The sequence below is a fragment of the Typopeltis vanoorti genome, chromosome 10 (assembly GCF_054136105.1).
Source record: "Typopeltis vanoorti isolate ZY-2024b chromosome 10, IOZ_Tvanoo_1.0, whole genome shotgun sequence".
NCBI classification, from domain to species: domain Eukaryota; kingdom Metazoa; phylum Arthropoda; class Arachnida; order Uropygi; family Thelyphonidae; genus Typopeltis; species Typopeltis vanoorti.
The window spans coordinates 13,533,743-13,555,975 of record NC_143558.1 but is presented as its reverse complement, the minus strand read 5'-3'; the positions used below and the strand labels follow the sequence as shown (position 1 = coordinate 13,555,975).

The 22,233-nt window shown below is 35.8% G+C and overlaps 1 protein-coding gene across 3 annotated transcripts in view; it reads left to right on the top strand.

Annotated features, from left to right (window-relative positions):
• RyR (Ryanodine receptor) overlaps positions 1-22,233 on the top strand; it is a 1,703,288-nt gene that overhangs the window by 603,486 nt on the left and 1,077,569 nt on the right. For all 3 annotated transcript variants that reach the window (XM_090399345.1, XM_090399347.1, XM_090399344.1), the window contains exon 42: positions 12,328-12,525. In XM_090399345.1, coding sequence (XP_090255471.1) covers positions 12,328-12,525 — 198 coding nt within the window. The remainder of the gene's footprint in view (positions 1-12,327; positions 12,526-22,233) is intronic.

The following is a 22,233-nucleotide window of genomic DNA, read 5'->3' as shown; positions in this document are numbered from 1 at the left end:
ACAACCCCTTACCAACTTGTAGGTCTCTATCATATCTCCCCTCTTCCTTCTCTCCACTAGACTCTGCAAATTACATCTTTTCAATCTTTCCTCATACTCGACATTCCAGAGGTCAGAAACTACCTTAGTCAGTCGCCTTTGGACCCTTTCCAACATCTCTTCATCCTTCTGAAAACCAGGTGACCAAATCTGGGCACAATAGTCCATGTGTGGCCTAATCAAAGCCTTATACAATGGAACAAGAATCTCCCTACTTCTACACGTCAGTGTCCTCCTCATCATTCCCAGAAGTCTTTGTGTTGTCTTCACAATTTTGGCGATGTGTCCCCTAAATTTTAGATCCTTATCCACTATCACTCCCAGATCTCTTATTTCCTCTACTTCCAACAATATATTCTCACCAAGCATAAATTCTGCATCCCATCTTTGTTTTCCAAATTTTAAAACCTTACATTTTGCAACATTGAACTCACATCCCCATTTGCTTGCCCAGTCACTCAATTTATTCAAGTCTTCTTGCAAGGCCACAACATCTTCACTACTCTTTATGGTTCGTCCCAACTTTGCATCATCTGCAAACAACTGAATATCTCCATCCAAATCTTTGCCAATATCATTAATATACAAGTTAAATAGTAATGGCCCTAAAACAGATCCCTGAGGCACTCCACTAGTGACTTTCCTTTTCCTGGATATTGCACCCCCATACACAACTTGTTGATACCTATCAGATAGCCAGTCTCCAATCCAATGCACTAATCTAATATCCAACCCCATTATTGTTTATATAATTTGTAAACCCACTCTAGAGACCAACAAGAACCTTTTCAGCCACTTCAGGTCTCAAATAAAGAGGATAGTGGTCTCATATTGGATGATAAAAATCATCTCCTACCCAAAGATGTTTAGAAACATCAATGCTCTGCTCATGGTGGAATTTAAAGTTACAGCTTGTTATTTGGAAAGTAGTTATGCTGTCTTCTTGGCCAACCAGGCAAGCAATATTTCTCGATTTATTGATTTTTGGTATTTCTTATATGTTTACTATATTTGTTATTATTACAGTGTTGGAAAGTTCATTTCCAGGTACAAAATAGGGATAAGACAAGATAGGGACCATAATGTAATGTGTCTGTTATAGTGCTGAAATTATTCTTTATAGTGATGGAGCAAATGGTAAACATTAAATTTCAAGTTGGATTAAAATATAACTAAAATTTATGAATTGCTGCAAGTTTACTTTGATACTGTTCTGTCTGTTGTTTGTGTTTGAGTGGTTTTTTAGGATGACTGAGGTTCTTGAGAGCAAGTGCTGTTAGCTACAAAGATGATTTGAATTCCAAAAATGGCTGAAAAAGTTCGCAAATGCATCATATTATTATTATTATGATAAGAAATCTCCAGGGAGTCAAGTGCTCATCAAATTAGGCTACATATCACTCACACCATATGTGATACCTACTCTTGAATTCACTCACATTGTCTTCAATCACAGTCTCCAAAGGCCAGCCATTTCAATCATGCAATAGATTAGAGAGAAAAATCTAGTCCTTATCCCTCACTTTCTTGACTTTATTTATTCTCAGCTTTCATGAGAGCCCTCTCATCCTGTCCCTACCCTCCATAAAATTCCATCTACTGAGTCCTGCAAGACCTTTTCAGAAGTTTGTAGGTCTCAATCATATTCTCTCTCTGTTTCTAGAATATGTGGTGCACAAAATCTCAGTCTTTCCTCATAATCTACATTACATAGTTCCAGTGTCATATTTAACACTTTCCTTTATCCTCTCCACTTCTGATTTCCATCACTTTGGAAATCAGAAGATGAGATCTGTGCGCAGTAATCAAAACAGGTCATATCCTTGTGAAGCGGAATAATGACATCAAGATTCTTGCATGTAAATATCCCTTTCAGCATTAAAATTATCCTCTATGTCCTTTCACAGTCTTTACTATATGATCCCTGAACTTCAGCTTTCTATCTACTAAAGTTCCATCATCCACAGCGTGATCAGTATCTTCAAGCATAATTCCACCAGTATAAGAATATATTAGATATCTCATTACATCAAAGTGCATAATGTTACATTCACTAACATTAAATTGACAACCATTTTATCATGCCCAGTATTTCATTCTGTTCAAATCATTTTTCAAGTACTGCATATCATTCACAATTTCTAATTAACCTTGCATACTTTTGTATCATAAGCAAACAGCTATATGTCTCTAGTTAAATCCTTCCCAATATCATTTGTGAAGATTGAATAACAATGGACCAAGAATTATTCCTTAGAATAAACAACTGACCACCTTAAATCTTAAAATGAAGAGTAGAGAAGATGTTGTGGCCTTACAAGAAGACTTGAGTGATTGGGCACGGAAATGGAGATGCGAGTTCAATGTTGCAAAATGTAAGGTTTTAAAATTTGGAAAACAAAGATGGGATGTAGAATTTATGCTTTGTGAGGATATATTGTTGGAGGTGGAAGAAATAAGAGATCTGGGGGTGATAGTGGATAGGGATCTCAAATTTAGGGGATACATAGCCAAAATTGTGAAGACAACACCAAGGCTTCTGGGAAATGATGCAGAGGACACTGACTCATAGAAGTAAGGAGATTCTTGTTCCATTCTATAAGGCTTTGATTAGGCCACACATGGAATATTGTGCCTAGATTTGGTCACCTGGTTTTCAGAAGGACGAAGAGATGTTGGAAAGGATCCAAAGGCGACTGACTAAGGTAGTTTCTAACCTCTGGAATGTTGAGTATGAAGAAAGATTGAGAAGATGTAATTTGCAGAGTGGTGGACAGGAGGAAGAGGGGAGATATGATAGAGATCTATTGGTAAGGGGTTGTTATAGGATCAATGCTGGAGAAGTTCTACAGAAAAAAGTGCGAGATCGGGGGGAGAACCAGAGGTCATCATCATCATCATCATCATGCATAACAAGGATTTAGGCCTAGCATGGCCTGTTCCGGCCTTAGAAGTCATCGTTGAATTGTTTAAGAGGACATCCTGGTTTTCTTTTTCCTAATGGCTTGTACTTTAAGGCTTGTTTTGGTAATCTTTCTGTTTTCATTCTTTGAACGTGTTCCATCCATTTATGTTTATATTTTTGAATTTTTTCTATTACTGGTTCTTGGTTTAATTCTTTCATAATATCTTTGTTTCTTTTGTGATCAAATAGGGTATACTTTGCAGTTTTTCTCATAAACTTCATTTCTGCTGTTGTTAATCTTTGTTTGTCTTTTTGTTTTATTGTCCAGATTTCTCTTCCATGCTTTAAGACCAGTAGGGCTAATATTGTATACTTTTAGCCTGGTTTGTTTTTGAACTAGGTTTGGTTTAAATATAGAGTTAATTACACCTGTTATTTTTTAAATATTTTGCAATTTTTACGTTTATATCTTTTTTCATTTTCATATGTGATCATACATCCTAGGTAGTTAAATGAATTCACTTGTTCTAAGATATTATTATCTATTACTATTTTAGTTCTTGCTGGATCTTGTCCTTTAAAGGCCATAGTTTTTGATTTTTCTATTGATATTATCATACCATAATCTTTGGATATTTTATTTAGATCTAAAATAGCTTTCTGTAGTTTATCTTCAGAATTTGTAATTATTATTTGGTCGTCGGCAAAGAGGAGAGTGTTTAAGTTAACTGTAGGAGAAAGTTTAATTCCTTGATGTAAATTTTTACTCCATTTTATTATTATTTCATTTAAGTAGATATTAAAAAGAGTTGCTGAGAGGGGACATCCCTGTCGGACCCCTTGGTTTATCTCTCTTGTATATGATAGCTCATGATTTAATCTTATTTGTATTTGATTATTTTCATATATACTTGTGATAGCTTTTAGGATATTATTTGGTATTTGTCTTTCTTTTAATATGTTAAATAATATGTTTCTTTTAACTTTGTCAAATGCTTTTTCAAAGTCAATAAATGCAATATGTGTTTCTAAATTATATTCTCTTCTTTTCTCTATTATTAATTTTAGGCAAAAGGCTGGGTCTATACATGATCGTCCTTTTCTAAATCCATTCTGTACTTCTAGAATAAAGTTTTCGGAATATTTCATTAGTTTGTTATTTAAGATTCTGCTATATATTTTGTAACAGGAATTTAGTATACTGATATCGCTATAGTTTTTAGGGTCATCTCTATTACCTTTCTTAAAGATAAGAATCACAATTGCTTTTTTCCATTCTATTGGGGGGATACCAGTTGAGTAAATTTTATTTAAAAATAATAAGAGTCTTTCTTTGAATCTTGTTCCTGCATATTTATATAGTTCTGAACCTAGCTTATCTTCTCCAGGTGATTTTCCGTTTCTTGTTTCTTTTAGGCTGATTTCTAATTCTTCTTCAGTTATTTCCTTTTCATTTTCGTTAATTGTTTGCCAGTTGTCTTTTTTAAAATATTTGTCTTAAGTAATTTAGAAATTCTTCTAATTTCAATTCAGTGTTTAATTTTATGTTTTCTTTGGTATCTGCATTTAAGTGTTTCAAAATCTTATATAGATTAATATAGAGAATCTTATATAGAGAACCAGAGGTCATCCCTGGAAACTGTATAAAGAGGGTGTGAGTGGGGAAGTGAGAAGCAGATTTTTTTCGTGCAGAGTTGTAAATGATTGGAATGCCTTGCCTGAGAGTGTGGTGTCTGCAAATAGTTTGAGTGTGTTTAAGACACAGTATGATGAGCAGTGTGTGTGTGTGTGTGATAAAAGGACTTACCAGATGAGTCTTTGACTCCATGAGGTTTTGGGTAATAATAATGATAATAATAATCCCCCCACTCCACCAACTACACACAGCACACTTTCATATTTGTCTGCCAAGCAGGCACCATTTTATCTAAGCTCATTACATATCTTCCAATTTATGCAATGGTGTTTCATTCACAATCCTACCAACTTTAGCACAGTCCAAATGGATCATGATGTATTCTTTTCATATCTCTGTCTGCCCTATTCCATTAATGTTGGTGGTTACATATCTTTCAACATATAGCCAGCAAAAAAATAAAGACATTATGGAAGGATGCTATTGATTGGAGAAAATGGCATAAGATCAACTTCTGCTGAGGTTATAGTTGAGATATTTAATAAGCAGTTCATGAAGGTCTTTCATTCTTGGGAATGTGAGTTTGAGAGCAATTGATAATGAGGAGATTTTGAGAGCAGTTGATGATGAGGAGGATAGAATGATTGTAACTGAGCAATAAGTATGTGGGGTATTGAGCAAACCTGATGTGAATAAGGCTGTGGGACACATCCTTATTCAAAATACATCGTGATAATATATCACCATGTATTTTGAAGGAATGTGTCGGGGAGTTGACATCTGCCTTAACATATTCGTTTAATATGAGTCTTGCACTGGGTCCAGTTCCAATGAAGTGGAAGGAAGACAAGACTGTGCTGCTTCATAAGGGAGGTGACAGAACTTAAGCATCAAATTATAGGCCTATCTGTATGTCAGTTGTGGTGGTTAAAGTGTTGGAGAGGCTGGTGAGAAATTGTAATTGGGTTGAAGACAATGGTTTTATCTTTGATGGACAGCATGGATTTGCTAAAGGGAGGTCATGTTTTAGTAATCTACTTACTTATTAAAATAAAGTGACTGCTTCCTTGGACAAAGGAGATGGATACACAGCTGTATACTTAGATTTTGAAAAACTTTTGATACATTACTACATGATAAGTTGATCGTCAAACTAGAGTGGATGGTTTCTTTTAAGCTTACACTGTGATCCAAATACATTTTTGAAAATTATGGAGACAACTATCCTGTTTGAATAAAAACTTTAGTTTAATATTACTAAAATCTATTCGACGTTTCGACCTTTATGTAAAAGTCATCTTCTGGAGCATACAACTATACACAGACAACAAGCTACACTACAATCAAACTGGTTTGTTAAAGTTACTGACCAACCACTACAACAATTGTTGGCTTGACCTCTGGTGAAAAAAATAAAAATAAAATAAACAAATAAATAAAAAAAATGTATGCATCAACGCTAGAGTCCTATTATTAGCGTTATCTGTTGGTTGTAGAAATACATTGGGCGCAACAACAAGTTTATGTATCTATCTATATACATATATTAACATCATGATTATAAATGTACATTCCAGCCAGTTGGTATGGTATGGTTTCTAATACTAGCTGAAGATTGGCTAGAGTCCTGACTTATGCTGGATCTTATATATTAGGTAGGCTGAATGCGTGCCATCCAGATCCTTGGAATTTTCATGCCATCTTTGTTGTTGATATTTGGGTGGTTTATCAGGATTTTGCAGGCTTCCTTAAATTTCCTTTCATACCAGTCTGGCTTAGATATGTTGACAACGTGTTCGTGATCTGGCCGCACGGGCGACAAACGCTAAACACATTCCTTAGCCACTTCAACAAACAACACGAACGCATACAATTTACCATCGAAATCGAAAATCAAAACTCGCTCCCATTCCTGGGCACACTTGTCACACGTCTTCCTTCAAGCAGTCTATCCTTCATGGTCTACCGAAAACCGACACACACAGGCCAATACATACATGCTAATTCATACCACCACCCATCACAAAAATATGGAGTCATTAACACCCTTAAAAACAGAGCTACAACAATTTGCTCTAACCAGAAAGCCCTGAAACAAGAACTAAAAATCATCAGCGACACATTCCTAAATAATGGCTATAATAAAAATACTATTAATAAAATACTCCATAAAACAACAACAAAAACGAATTTAGATTACAGTAAAACCATAGCCTTACCATGCATTAAAGGGTTATCAGAAAAAATCAACAGAATCCTACAATAATAGAACTTCAATGCCACCTTCAAGCTACCTACTAAACTTAAAACCATATTCAGCTCCTCTAAGGATCCTCTCCTCCCATTAGCACATCCTGGAGTCTATTTCATCTGCTGCACCTTTAACTTACCGTACATTGGTGAGACAGGATGGACAATCCCTATATGTAAGAAAGAACACATTAGATACATTAAATATAACCATTATGGTGAAATAGGCCTCTCAGATCACGCGCTCAACACCTTACACCAAATCAACTGGAACCCTCTCTTTACACCATACAAAAACCTGGTACGAAAGGAAATTTAAGGAAGTCTGTGAAATCCTGATAAACACCCAAATATCAACAACAAAGATGGCATGAAAATTCCAAGGATCTGGATGACACACATTCAGCCTACTAATATATAAGATCCAGCATAAGTCAGGACTGTAGCCAATCTTCAGCTAGTATTAGAAACCATTCCATACCAACTGGCTAGAATGGACATTTATAATCATGATGTTAATATATGTATATAGATAGATACATAAACTTGTTGTTGCGCCCAATGTATTTCTACAACCAACAGATAACACTAATAATATAGGACTCTAGCATTGATGTATAACTTTTATTTTATTCTTTTTTTTTAATTAATTAATTTTTTTTTGTTTCACCATAGGTCAGGCCAACAATTGTTGTAGCAGTTGGTCAGTAACTTTAACAAACCAGTTTGATTGTAGTGTAGCTTTTTGTCTGTGTATAGTTGTATGCTCCAGAAGATGACTTTGACATAAAGGTTGAAACATTGAATGTTCATTTTAGTTATATTAAACTAAAGTTTTTATTCAAACACGGTAGCTGTCTCCATAATTTTCAAAAATGTAGAGTGGATGGGGTTGGATATTAGACTACTGCGTTGGATCGGAGATTGGCTATCTGATAGGTATCAACAAGTTGTGTAGGGGAAGCAATATCCTGGCAGAGAAAAGGTACTAATGGTGTGACTTAGGGTCTGTTTTAGGACCATTGCTGTTTAACTAGTATGCTAATGATATTGGCGAAAATTTGGATGGGGATATTCAGTTGTTTGCAGATGATGCAAAGTTGGGATGAACTATGATGAGTAGAGCAGATGTTGTGGCCTTACAAAAAGGCTTGAACATTGAGTGAAAGGGCATGGGAGTGGTAGGCGTGGGGATGCCAGTTCAATATTGCAAAATGTAAGGTTTTCGAAATTGAGAAACAAAGATTTGAGAAACAAAGATTACACTTGTTGGGGATATTTTGTTGGAGGTGGAAAAATAAGAGATTTTGGATGATGATAAGGATCTAAAATTTAGAGGACACTTTGCCAAAATTGTGAGGACAACACAATGAATTCCAGGAATGATGCGGAGAATGCTGACTTGTAGAATTAAAGTGATTCTGGTTCTGCTGCATAAGACTCTGATAAGGTCACACATGCACTACTGTGTACAGATTGGTCACCTGGTTTAAAGAATGAAGGTTAGAAATGGTTCAGAGGCAACTGAATAAGGTAGTTTCTGATCTCTGGAATGTTGAATATGAACAAAGGTTGAGATGATGCAATTTGCAGAGTCTACTGGATAGGAAGAAGAAGAAGAGGGGTGATATCATAGAAATGTAGAAGTCAGTAAGGGGTTATTATAAGATTAACATTGGAGAGAATTTTGTAGGAAGAAGAGGGATGATATGATAGAGATGTAGAAGTTAGTAATAGGTTGTTATAAGATTAACATTTAAGAAGTTTTTTTTTTTTTCATAAAATGGGTGGAGACTGGGGACAAGCAAGAGGTCATCCCTGGGAGTGAGCAGGGGAGTGAGAAGCAGGTTTTTTTCATGTAGAGTTGTGAATATTTGAAATACATTGCCTGAGAGTGTGGTGTCTGCAGAGAATTGAAATGTGTTATGTTATGGTATGATATGATGAGCTGTGTGTATGACAAAAACACCACCTAGATGAGTCTGTGACTCCATGGGATCTTGGGATAATAATAAAACTTCCCAGTGTGACTAGTATATTAGTTAAGCAATAATTAGTCTATATTTGAGTTGTAAGATGGCATTTAGAAATGATGGAGGCCCAGGAACACAGTTTAATGTAAACCCAAGCAGAAGACAAGGATTCACATTATCTCCGTTGTTGTTTATCCACCATTTGGATAGCATTATGAAAGAAAATGGTATTAATCCTAATATCAAAATTCGGTAATATCCGTTGATCATCCATACTAGCACAGTTGGTATGGGTGATCAACTGATCAAATTTGTAAGGAATAAGAGAGAAATTAGTCAAACACTAAAGTAGCAGTTATACAAGACAACATTCAAACTAATTTAACTTGTGGACCTGGGAGCTGGGTTAGCAAAAAAAAAAAAAAGTTGATCAAAGGCTACAGGTATGAGAGGTGTGATAAAAAATTAATGGAACAACATATAGCATTAATAATATAATCACATTAGAAACGAAGATACAGGAAGTAAATTGGCAAAATTATGCTAGCTGAGATAATCATAAGTGATATGGTCATGTAATTAGAATGGGAAAGAAAATGTTAGCAAAACATATATGGAATAATGCATATAAAAAATACCTAGACTGAAATATGTTTGGAGCAATGAGTGAGTGGAATAATTTTCCTGTTGAAGTAGTGAGTGAGTGCATCGAGTGTGAATGAGTTTAAGAGAAGCCATGATGTCTTGTAGGCAATTTATGGCCTTCCTCAATGAGTCCTTGACTCCCTGTAGGTGTCTGATAATAATACTAATAGTATCTATTATGTCATTCTAGCATTTGACACCACTCTTGGAAATTTATTTGACTAAAAGGTTAGTCGATTGGTAGATCCTCTGCTACTAATGTCTCACGAAAAAAGTTAAGCAAGTTTGAGCGCAGTTAGTAGTTGGAAGAAGTTAATCGTTTGATGCTGTTGTCACACTCTCCCTTGATGAGTCTTTGGAATCCCTGGAGGTGTCACATAATAATAACAATAATAATAATTGTTGATTTTTGTGTGCATACGTGCTATGCATTTTTTTAAAATCTTTTCCATTTATTCTGATAATTCAATATGATACTGATAAATCAATATTTTAAATGTTTGTAATTTCTGATTAATTAAATATTAATTTCCATTTCTCATTGTGGTTAATATTCTTCACCTTGGGAAAGGGGAACATTTGAAAGATATTGGTATTGTAAGTTGTGTTACAAAATTTTCTACTAGACTTGAATAAATAAAAATAATTCTCATATTCAACATTTTTATGGGATAATTAAATAGGCAAAATATTTATCAAAAAAAATTTTAAACATGTTCACATTCATTTATTGAAACAAAGGACTGATTTAGTAAACTTTCTCATTACAACATAAACAATATTCCATATCAGCAGCCAAGAATATCTGGTAAACCTTTCACTAGAGAATAAATATAATAAAACGATTTATTTAGGATAAAATAAGAAATAAATTATTATTATTATACTTTTGCTCACAGCCTCTTTTCGTAACTTCCAGGGATGGCCCATTGTCATCATTCGTTCCTGCTGTTCTACCAAGCAAAAGAAATCCCCAATGTCTACCCTGTAACTGCCTATTCACCAAACTCTGTAGCCCACATTCCCTCAGTCGATCCTCGTAACTGACATTGTACAGTCCTGAAACCATCTTTGTTATCTGCCTCTGTACGCTTTTAACAGTTAATTTATCCCCTTCAAATCTTGGGGACCAAACCTGAGAATAATAGTCTAAGTGTGGTCTGATCAGGGGCTTTTTCAATGGAATGAAAACTTTTATCTCTGCAGGTCAGCGTCCTTCTCAGTATTGCAGCAATCCTCTGGGTTACCTTCACCACCTTTGCAATATGCTCCCTGAATTTCAGTTTTCTATCAATCATCACCACCAGATCTCTTGTCTCTCCCACTTCCTCCAGTATAGCTCCTCCAATCAAGTATGCATCCTCCCATCGATGGTTTCCAAAATTGCAACATTTTACATTTTGCTGAATTAAATCGATACCCCGTTCATTTGCCCATCTGTCTAGTTTATTCAAATCCTTTTGTAGGGCTGCCACATCTGCACTATTACTGATAACCCTTCCCGGCTTCACATCATCTGCAAATAACTGAATATCCCCTTGCCTTCCATTGACAATGTCATTGATATAAAGGTTGAACAATATAGATCACAGAACTTAGCCCTGTGGAACACCACTTGTAACCTTCTATCTCCTTGATATTGCCCCACTATACACAACTCTGATACCTATCAGACAGCCAATCCTGAATCTAGTTGACTAACCCGACATCTAAACCCATGTACTGCAACTTAAATATCAGCTTATCATGTGGCACCCTGTCAAACGCCTTTGCAAAATCTAAAAAAAAATGGCAGTATATGCCTTTCCATCATCAGCTGCTCTTGTCACTTTATTATAAAAGGCAATCATATTACTAAAACAAGAGCGCACCTTAACAGATCCGTGTTGATTTTCACAAATAACATTACCTTCATCTGCCCAATGCTGTATGTAGTCCCTCATTATTTTCTCCAAGACCTTAACTAACTACTGATGACACACAAACCGGCCTATAATTAGACACTTCCAGTCTGCTACCACCCTTGTGCAGCGGCTCTATCTTACCTTCCTTCCATTCCTTTGGTACCTTTCCCAGAGCCAGACTTTTATTGAATAGCCAGATCAATGAAGCTGTCAGTTCTTTAGCACATTCTCTCAAAACCCATGGTGAAATACCATCCAGTCCCACAGTTTTACTGGTATCCAGAGTACTCAGTATTTGGAACATACTCTCTTCTTGCACCTCTAATCCTTGAACCTACCTATCCTTCTAGCATTAAAACTTTGTTCTCCAGGATGAAATCTACCCTATAGATATAAAATGATAAGCATTTTTATATTACGTTTTTTGTCTCCGGCTTCTTAATATAACATAATATACTATAATATATATTTAATATAATATGTATTTAATAGTAATTAATAATAATAATAATAATTTGGTGTGGGTAGTGTAATTATTTTTATATAAAAAATTCGCTGAAAATAGCAGTTTTTCTTTTTCAAATAGAAAAATATTAAATGTTGCACTATTTTTATAGAGATATAAGACAAAACTAATATTGAACAAAAATGGCTGATTTCAAGTCTTAGCAAGTAGTGCAACATGAGGGCAACTCCAGAAACACAAAGTTTATCAAGACTCATCGAGGGAGGTCCCTCCTAGGAGACACAAAGTCTATCATACCACTCCTTAAATGCATTGACCATTCTCGCCCTCGCTACTCTATCAGGCAATGCATTCCATGGTTCAACCACCCTCCATATCTTAGACTGACATATATATTACAAGAAATGATATTTAGAGAAAGTATAAATCTATTTAGAGAAAAGAATTAATTAAAAAAACTATTTATAATTTTCAAAGGTTTTGAAAAACATTTTATTTTGTATATTTAGTTTTCATGCTCATACTCTGGCATTATATGGAGCCTTGTGCTTCCAAGGTAATCACCGAGCATCTCATATGATATGTGATCATGTGGACGAGAAACAACTATTATATGCTGTTCAGTCAGAGTATATGTCAGGACCCCTTCGGACTGCCTTTGCAGATTTGTTAATTGATCTTCATCTTGAATTTCATGCTACTGCGAGGTAAGTATGCTCTGTATAAAAATGGATTTTTGCTATCTGTGTTAAAATCAAGTTTGAACATGGAAGGGAAAATATTATAAATTGTTTCTTAAACTGAGAGAGCATTAGACCTAAAAGGGAGGCTGTAGATATTCTTTTTTGAGATACTGGAAGAATGTCTGACACTTAAATAAGCTAAAATTTACATTAGATCTTTAAAATTTAAACTGATTCACTGACAAATAACTCATCCTTGCCTCTTGCAACCCATTCAGCTGTTTAATGTGTTTCCAAACGAAAACTGTAGTTCTTGGATCTATCCATACTCTTCTATACAATAAAACCATTGTTATTTATATATTTCTGTTATTAGTCATCCTGAAGAAGGTTATAGAAGTTGGAACCACAGAGTCATTCGATTCTGCAAGCAGTGTATTTACTATATTGAATCTTTCACTGATATCAAATCAATTTAAATATTTCACTTATTTGCACTCATTGAATATGCAACACATTCCAGAAATGAATTTCACTCACCTGCCACTGTCTATTTAAAAATCTACACTTTACCTTCTTTACAGTTATACACAATTTCCCTGAAATGGTTTCTCATACCTTCCATTTTATGTATAATTATTTCTATATCAATCCAGTAAAATCCTCTCACTAACTTAAATGTCTCGGTCATATCACCTATCCACTAAACTTTGCAATTTACATTTAATTAACCTTTCCTGATAACCAACATTACACTGTTCTGATATTGCCCGAGTTGCTGATCTCAAGACCCTCTCCAGAATTTCCACATTATATCAGAAACTACATAATCAAATTTCAGCACAATAGTTCATGTATGCACTAGCTAATTAGGGGCAGTTAGCTAGTGCATACTAGTTAACTGCTAGTATGCACTCTAGTATGGAATATTTGTTAGCAGCAATAGTAAGCTGTATTCCACTAGCGAAGAAGCGGACACAATTTGGTGTGAAGTGGATGAAAAACAATATCGAACAAGAACTGCAGTTGAAAAAGAGATATAAGGAGAGGACTGGAGAACAGATACATGAAGAATATATGACGCAGGCCAGGAGAGTGATCAGTATGGTGAGTAAGACAAAACTGGAATATGAGAAGAAATTGGCACCAAAGAAAATCCTAGGGAATTTTTTAGCTATGTGGCCAGTAGGAGGAGAAATGATTGTGAAAGAATGACATTGCAGCATAAAAATGGGAATAGAGTGTCTGATGCAGAGGACATAGTGGAGTTGTTCAATGAGCACTTTATTGGTTGGAGTATTTCATCCTGAAGAAGGTTTTAATACTAGAGGGATAGGGCAGGTTTAGGATTTAGAGATGCAAGAGGAGAGTGTGTGTGTTCCAAATACTGAGCACTATATACGAGTAAAGCTGTGGGACTGGATGGTATTTCACCATGGGTTTTCAGGGAATGTGCTAAAGAACTGACAGCACTATTGACTTGGCTCCTCAATAAAAGTCTGGCTGTGGGAAAAGTACTCAAGGAATGGAAGGAAGGTAAGATAGTGCCGCTAGACAAGGGCGGTAATAGACTGGAAGTGTCTAATTATAGGCCAGTTTGTATGTCATCAATAGTTGTAAAGGTCTTGGAGAAATTAGTGAGGGACTATATACAGCATTGGGCAGATGAGGGTAATATTATCTGTGAGAGCCAACATGGATTTGTTAAGGGGCGCTCTTGCTTTAGTAATATGATTGCCCACCCTGGATTATACCGTATTTATTGCACCTGTAATCTACCATATACAGGGGAAACAGGATGCACAATTCCTATCAGGCAAAAGGAACATAAACGACTCATTAACTATAATAACTATAGTGAAGCTGGTCATGCCCTGAACACTTTACATAGAATTGACTGGAAAAGCACCAGTTGTTTACATGACACCAAAACATGATATGAAGGTAAATTCTTATCAACCACCCTAATCTTAACAATAATGATGGTCTAAAAATCCCAAACATATGGGAGGCATATATTCTACCCACGAAACCTTTCTCCCTAAGAGTTAACTATAAACAGGACTGTAGATAATCCAGAATCTTAAATCTAATATAATAATTGTCATGTTAAATTAGGACATCATTGTTACTGTAAGAAAACTATCTATATGAAAGAATGTTTCTCTAATGTTATCTTAAATATAGCTTGATGTAGTTTCTAAATAATTAATTAATTTTTTAATTTTATTTGTATCTTTTATTTATTTATTTATTTTTTTTATGTATATGATATTTTTACTAGAGGTCATGACAGTAGAATAACCTTTGATCAAATCATTGTCTCTTTAGCATACCGTGTGAAATGTAACTCAGCTAGTCCTTGTATATTTGTGTATACTCCAAATGATGACCTTAATATGAAGGTCAAAACGTCGGGAAATTAAAATAGTTATTTATAACATGGTTGTAAGTCCATAATTTCTAAAGTGAACACATGATAGCTTTAACAATGTTATAAAACCACAAACTGAACATACCATTATTTTTATCAGAGACACTGTCCCACAAGTTGCTGTTATTGTGTAAAGAACTTATATGACAATCCATCTAACCAATATGTTATTTATCTATCTTCACCTTCTCCAGTTCGTATACCTACCTATCGTGTGGTAGTCTATCAAATGCTTTTGTAAAGTCAAAGAATATCATCATATATGATTCTTCCTTATCCAAGAAATTGTCACTTTATCATAAAATGCAAATGTGGATAGCAAAGATTTAGTAAAGGGAAGTCATGTTTTAATAATCTGCTTACTTATTACAATAAAGTGACAGCAGCATTGGATGCAGGAGATGGATACACAGTAGTATAACTTAGATTTTGCAAAAGCTTTTGATAGGTTACCACATGATAAGTTGATAGTCAAACTAGAGCAGATGGTGATTGATATTAGACTAATGCATTGGATTGGAGGACTATCGGATAGGTATCAGCAAGTTTTGTATGGGGGAGGGGGAAGTATATTCCAGAAGAAAAAGAAAGTCACTAGTGGAATGCCTGAGGGGTCTGTTTTCTGGTAATCACTTACCAGAAAACAGACCTCTCAGGACTTTTAGGACAATTACTGTTTAACCTGTATGTTAATGGTATTTTAGACGATTTGAATGGGGATATTCAGTTGTTGGCAGATGATACAAAGTTGGGATGAACTATGATGAGTAGAGATATGTCCTTACGAGAAGACTTGAATAGACTGAGTGAATGACCATAGAAATGGGAATGCCGGTTCAGTGTTGCAAAATGTAAGGTCTTGAAATTTGGAAAACAAAGATGTGATGTAGAATTTATGCTTGGTGGGGATACATTGTTGCAGGCAGAGGAAATAAGAGATTTTGGGGTGATAGCAGATAAGGGTCTAAAATTTAGAGGACATATTGCCAAAATTGTGAGGATAACACAAAAATTCTAGGAATAATGCAGAGGACCCTGACTTGTAGAAGTAAGGATATTCTTGTTTCATTGTATAAGGCCTTGATTAGACCACATATGGACTACTGTGCACAGATTTGGTCACCCAGTTTTTGAAGGGATGTGGGAAAGGGTACAGTAGATTAACTAAGGCAGTTTCTGATCTCTGGAATGTTGAATATGAACAAAGATTGAGATGATGCAATTTGCAGAGTTTAGTGGATAGGAAGAAGAAGGATAATATGATAGAGATATACAAGTTAGTAAGGGGTTGTTATAAGATTAACATTGAAGAGTTTTTTTATAAAATGGTGGGAGAGTGGGGGCAAACAAGAGGTCATCCCTGTAAGCTATATAAGGAGAGTGTGAGCAGCAGAGTGAGAAGCAGTTTTTTTGCATGAAGTTGTGAATGTTTGAAATGCATTGCCTGAGAGTGGGGTGTCTGCAGAGATTTTAAATGTGTTTAAGGTATGGTATGGTATGGTATGTATGACAAAAGGAACCTCCTTTTGTTATACATACAACCCAATTTCCTAAATCAGTTCCAATGAGTTCCAACAGGTGTACCACCTTATTATTAAATTACTCTGGATTTAGAGAAAGATGTTGGAAGTTTATTTTGTACTTAGTTAGACTATAATAAATTTAGTTTAATCCTTTATCCAAGTGTGAGCAAACAAAGTTTGCACCTGAAAATATCGTCAGGACTGAGGCAAGGTGGTGCATCTGTTTAATAATAAGGTGGTACACCTGTTGGCAACTCATATAGGTAAATATGACCTCTCCATTGCTTCTGCCTTAGTGTCACCACTTCTGGGTCTGCCTCCCACTGATGAGACCTCAATAAAGGTCGAAACCGGTCTGTGTAGTGGCCCTTCCCCTAATGCATAGCATTATACATGTTCGCAAGGAGATGTGCTTTGCATGGTGGGAGATGCTGAGACAAGGAGTGATGAGAGCTTGGTCCACCTTTGTTACAAGTTGCTAACAGATGCACCACCTTGCCTCAGTCCTGAAGATATTTTCAGGAGCAAACTTTGTTTGCTCACACTTGGATAAAGGATTAAACTAAATTTATTATGGATTTGTATGGAGTTTGCAGCTGTGGGAGTATGAAGTAATGTTTTGTGCAAAAAAAGTACACAAAGTTTTTTTCTTCTTTTTTTTAGCTGTAGAAGCTATAGTTGAAATGTGGTTATGCAGGAAAGATTGTTCATGCAGGTATAGCATGCCCACTGTTTGTAGGTCTCTCCTTGGCATTTTGCCAAGAATAGTTGATTCATGCTGAAGGGGGGGAAAAATGAAGTATCTACTTCTTGGTCGCCAACATGAGAAATCACGTGCTTTCTTGTCTGTCGCTGTACTAGTAGTAGCTTGATTTTTGTTGTCGTTTTTTTGCATTTTTTTATTATTATTAATTTGTGTGATGGATCCAGTACAGTCAACAAGTTCTGTTGTTAAACGTTTCAGTATCTCTTGCAAAAGAATATTGAATAATGTGCTGACATTCTGCGAAAAAGAATCGTCAGAAGGCCGTCTCCTTGTTCCCCGTTTCTCAAGTCATAAAACGTGCAAGTGCAATTGCGGGCGTATTGGGGTCGACTGTTAAAAGAATTTGTAGGGAATCAAAAGGTGAAGGTAAGCCAAAATTTAAATCTCCTAAAAAAAAGCGCCAGAGAAAGAAAACCTTCAAAACCGTAGCTTTGAATGATTTTGATGTAGACGTTATAAGAACTGTTCGCGAATTTTACGTGGTTGAAAAAAGAGTGCCAACTGTTCCGATATTGATTCCTGTGCTTAAAGAAAGAATTAATTTTCCTTGGAAAAGAGAAACTTTAAGGAAAATACTTCATGAAATCGGATTTTGTTTTAAAAAGTCCCACAATAAAAGGAAACGTATCATGGAGCGAAGCGACATTGTTTTATCTAGAACGGTGTATTTGAGAGCAATAAGATGTTTCAGGGAAGAGAAAAGACCGATTGTATATCTAGATGAAACTTGGATTGATAGTAATTTAACTTATGGAAAATGTTGGCAGTCTAAAGAAGAATGTGGTGTGCTACAAACCGGAAATGCCTCGCAGTGCATAATAATTTTGTGTGCGGGTGGAGAAATGAGTTTTTCAGCGAATTCAAACTTACTATACAAAGCCAATTCAACTACTGGAGATTACCATGGGCAAATGAATTCTACGATCTTCGAAAAGTGGGCAGAAGAAAAACTGATTCAAAACCTTCCTAAAAATGCTATTCTTATAATTGATAATGCTTCATATTGGTCTAATAAGAAGCAAGTTCTTATGGATTGGCTCTCTGCAAATAACATTTCTCATTCCCCAGATATGCGAAAAATTGAATTGCTTGATTTGGTCAAACGAAACTCACCCACAACTAAACTATTTAATTCGACATGATGCAAAAAGTGCATGGATTTCTAGCTTTGAGGCTACCACCATATCATTGTGATATTAATGCTATTGAGTATGTTTGGGCAGAAGTAAAAAGTTTCATTCGCCATCGCAACGTAACTGGGGATATTGACATGTTGAAACTTTTTAAGCTTTCAGAAGGCGATTGAAAGTATTACAGTTCAAAACTGGGGAAAATATTGCTCTCATGTCACCTCATTGGAAAATATGTATTGGGACAGAGATGGAATTATTGAAGAATTATGCGAACCTTTGGTGATCAGTTGAAGTGAACATGATGGCGATTCAGACACTGATTCAGATGACTCTGAAGATTAAAAGGATTTGATAATGGTATTTTTTCCAACATTTTTTTTTTGCATGGGTTTGTTAAAAGAGTCACAGCAAGTCATAAATAATTAATCGGTTTAGGAAGTGTCTCAGTTCTCTCAGCTGTAAGTTTAGAATATCTAAGTTCATTTGAAAAAATTTCTGTTTTTCTGTATAATTATTTTTATTTTATAGAAAACTTAAAAATAAACTTAGTTAAATTTTTGTTTTATGCTATATCTTTTTTAATTTTGTTAATACTCTACGTACATTTTTCCAACTGTTATACAAGCAAAATAGTTACACTTTAAAAACAGCAATGTTCATAAAAGAAAAGCTAAATTTTCCGACCTGTAATAATAAACAAACTCATCCCAGTAGACAAATTGATTACCCTATTATAAGAATGGATTCTCCTTTTTCTGACATGCACAAAAGTGTCGAAGGATCTCTAATTGGTGGGCGAACTATAAGTCCAAAAAGAAAAATCTGTTCATGTCTGGATATCTTAGTATTATTGAATGTCAGGGAGAGGGATGCGAGCTCTTTCTTATGAGAGATCAGACAAGATTGAGTTTTGAGGGCATTGAAGGTTACAAGTTTGTCCTTGCCTACTGAGATATAGTTAGCAGATCTGAGTTAAAGTAATTGATCGCAGTATATCTTGAGGATTCTAATACTTAAACACTACAAGATTTGTTGAATGAAAAGGAGGAATGGAGTGTACGCTCATCAGCATAGTATTGGAAGTCTGTGAGAGCTGATCATTTATGTATAAGAGGTAGAGTGTTGGTGAAAGAACAGAACTCTGGGGTACACCTACATAGGTGAGGAAATCTGAGAAGAGGAGATCGTCCACCATGACATGAAGTGAGCAGCAAGAAAGTTGGTAATCCAGTTGCAGAATGTGGAAGGCAGACCATAGAATGGCAGTTTGTTAAGTATGCCTCTGTGCCAAACCTGATCATATACCTTGGAAATGTTGAGAGTGTTAAATTCTGAATGAAAAAGAAATTATTCCATAATTATTTCATTCAGATTTAACAAGTAACAACATTCCCAGAGCTAATAGTTGTGCATCAGAGAACAGAAAACTAATTGTAAAATACTGATAACGTTTATAACTTAAGTATTTTTGTTTATCCTTTATACTCTTGTTAGTCATTGTTAAATTTACCAGAAGTTAAAAATATGTGAACCTTGTGTTAATGTGTAAGTATGTGAGTCATACTGCAAGCAAGATAATCGGATTAAGCATCGAAGACCTGAGGCAAACAGGTGCACCAGAGTCGAGTTACACACGGAAGTTTCCGGCGAAGCATGCTAGGAGAAGTGGCGGCACTGGGTGCTGGAGGAGTTAGTGCCGCCACTTCTCCTAGTGCCGGGCGCAAGAAAGGAGAGAAGACCATGACATAGGAAGGTGAAGAGCATGCCTCAGGTATATAGCGCTTGTCAGCACCAGCTCAGGGCTTTTTTTCTCTTCGTTCTACGGATTGGAGTTCCAGAATTACCAAGGAAGGTTGCAGGAGCATGCGGACATGTCGTTGGGCATCCCACTGGTCAAGCAGTAGTTCAGCGAGTACAGACCTCAGCCCTGCAGAAGGTACAGAGCAGACCGACAAGTTATGCCGAACCACTTGATCCGATAGCAGCAAGCTAGAGTAGCTTACTTCGAAGGAGGCAAATTGTGTCCAAGCCCACCAGTTGATTCTTTCAGATGAAATCAAGCAGATGAATGGTCAACAAGATGAAAGCACTCCAGAGACAAGTGAGACCAAGTACTTCTATGGTCTCTGGTAATGTAAAATTTTGTTCTATTATGCATTTGTACTAAGATGGATAATTCGTGTTTGTGCAAGGAACTTTCTAGTTATTCAAGTTTCATTGAATGAGAGGACCCTAGGGCTTAAACAAGGAGAAAAAGGGGCAACCGTATGCTCTAAGAAAAAGAATTGTGTAGGAATATGTTAATGCTATATGGTGTACTCAGTCTGTTAATTCATTAGTCTCTAGAAATGTTGATTACTGAATGGAATGTTTAGCTACTAGTTGAAGCTCCAATCAAGTTTCAATTGAGATTTTGAGGCATGTTATAAAATGTTAAGAGAGAGTTTGTATCACTTAATTAATTGAACTCAATCTGAAGGATAGTTGTGATTCTAAGCTAGTAATTGTTGTTATCTGTAATATATCTGATTTGGTGAATAAATGTCTTTTTTTTTTATTATTAATCTAACACCTTGCCTAATTTTGATCTCTTTGCACTGCTCATAAAAGTCAGAACCAATGGGGAGTTAAGACATAAGAGTAGCTATGACTCAAATGAAATATAGGTTTAGTAAAATTTAAGTACTTAACGAACTTATCAAGGAATTAGTTAATAGTGTAAATTCTGAGTGTTAATTCTCTGATTATTGAGTTATTCTCTTGTCTAGAATTTAGGATGGCGCAGCATCATAATATAAATTTTTCCTAAATCCAAAAAGGGATTAGCACCAGAAATGAAACAAAAGAATTGATGCTACCCAAAAGCAATCCCTTTGTCTTCCATACTTTGCACACTCTTCATTAGATTAATTGGCGGCCTAGAATTGAAAGTGCAACTGCATATGATTACTAATGTTAATATAAACAAGTAGAAAATTAATTATATAACAATAAGAGTAAGAAAATAATAAATTTAGTTTGATCCTTTATCCAAGTGTGGCAAACAAAGTTTGCGCCTGAAAGTATCTTCAGGACTGGAGTAAAGTGGTACAACACCGGGCGACTCCTTGCAGTTATGTATAATGTTATGCATTAAGGGAAGGGCCACTACCCAGACTAATTTCGACCTTTATTGAGGTCTCTTCAGTGGGAGCCAGGCCCAAGTGGAGATACCAAGGCAGAAGCATTAGCAAGGTCATCTCCTCCTATAGGAGCTGCCAAATGGTGTGCCACCTTTTTATTAAGGTCGAAACTAGTCTGAGTAGTGGCCCTTCCCTTAATGCATAACATTATACATATCTGCAAGGAGATGTGTTTTGCATTATGGGAGATACTGAGATAGGAGTGTTGGTAGCTTGCTCTGCCTTTGCAAGGAGTTGCCTGGTGTTGTACCACTTTACCCCAGTCCTGAAGATATTTTCAGGCGCAAACTTTGTTTGCACACACTTGGATAAAGGATTAAACTAAATTTATTATAGTCTGACCAAGTGAAAAATAAACTTTAACATCTTTCTCTAAATCCAGAGTAATTTCATAAAAAGGTGGCACACCGTTTGGCAGCTCCTATAGGAGGAGATGACCTTGCTAATGCTTCTGCCTTGGTATCTCCACTTGGGCATGGCTCCCACTGAAGGGACCTCAGTAAAGGTCGAAACTAGTCTGGGTAGTGGCCCTTCCCTTAATGCATAACAGTATACATATCTGCAAGGAGATGTGTTTTGCATTATGGGAGATACTGAGATAGGAGTGTTGGTAGCTTGCTCTGCCTTTGCAAGGAGTCGCCCAGTGTTGTGCCACTTTATCCCAGTCCTGAAGATACTTTCAGGCGCAAACTTT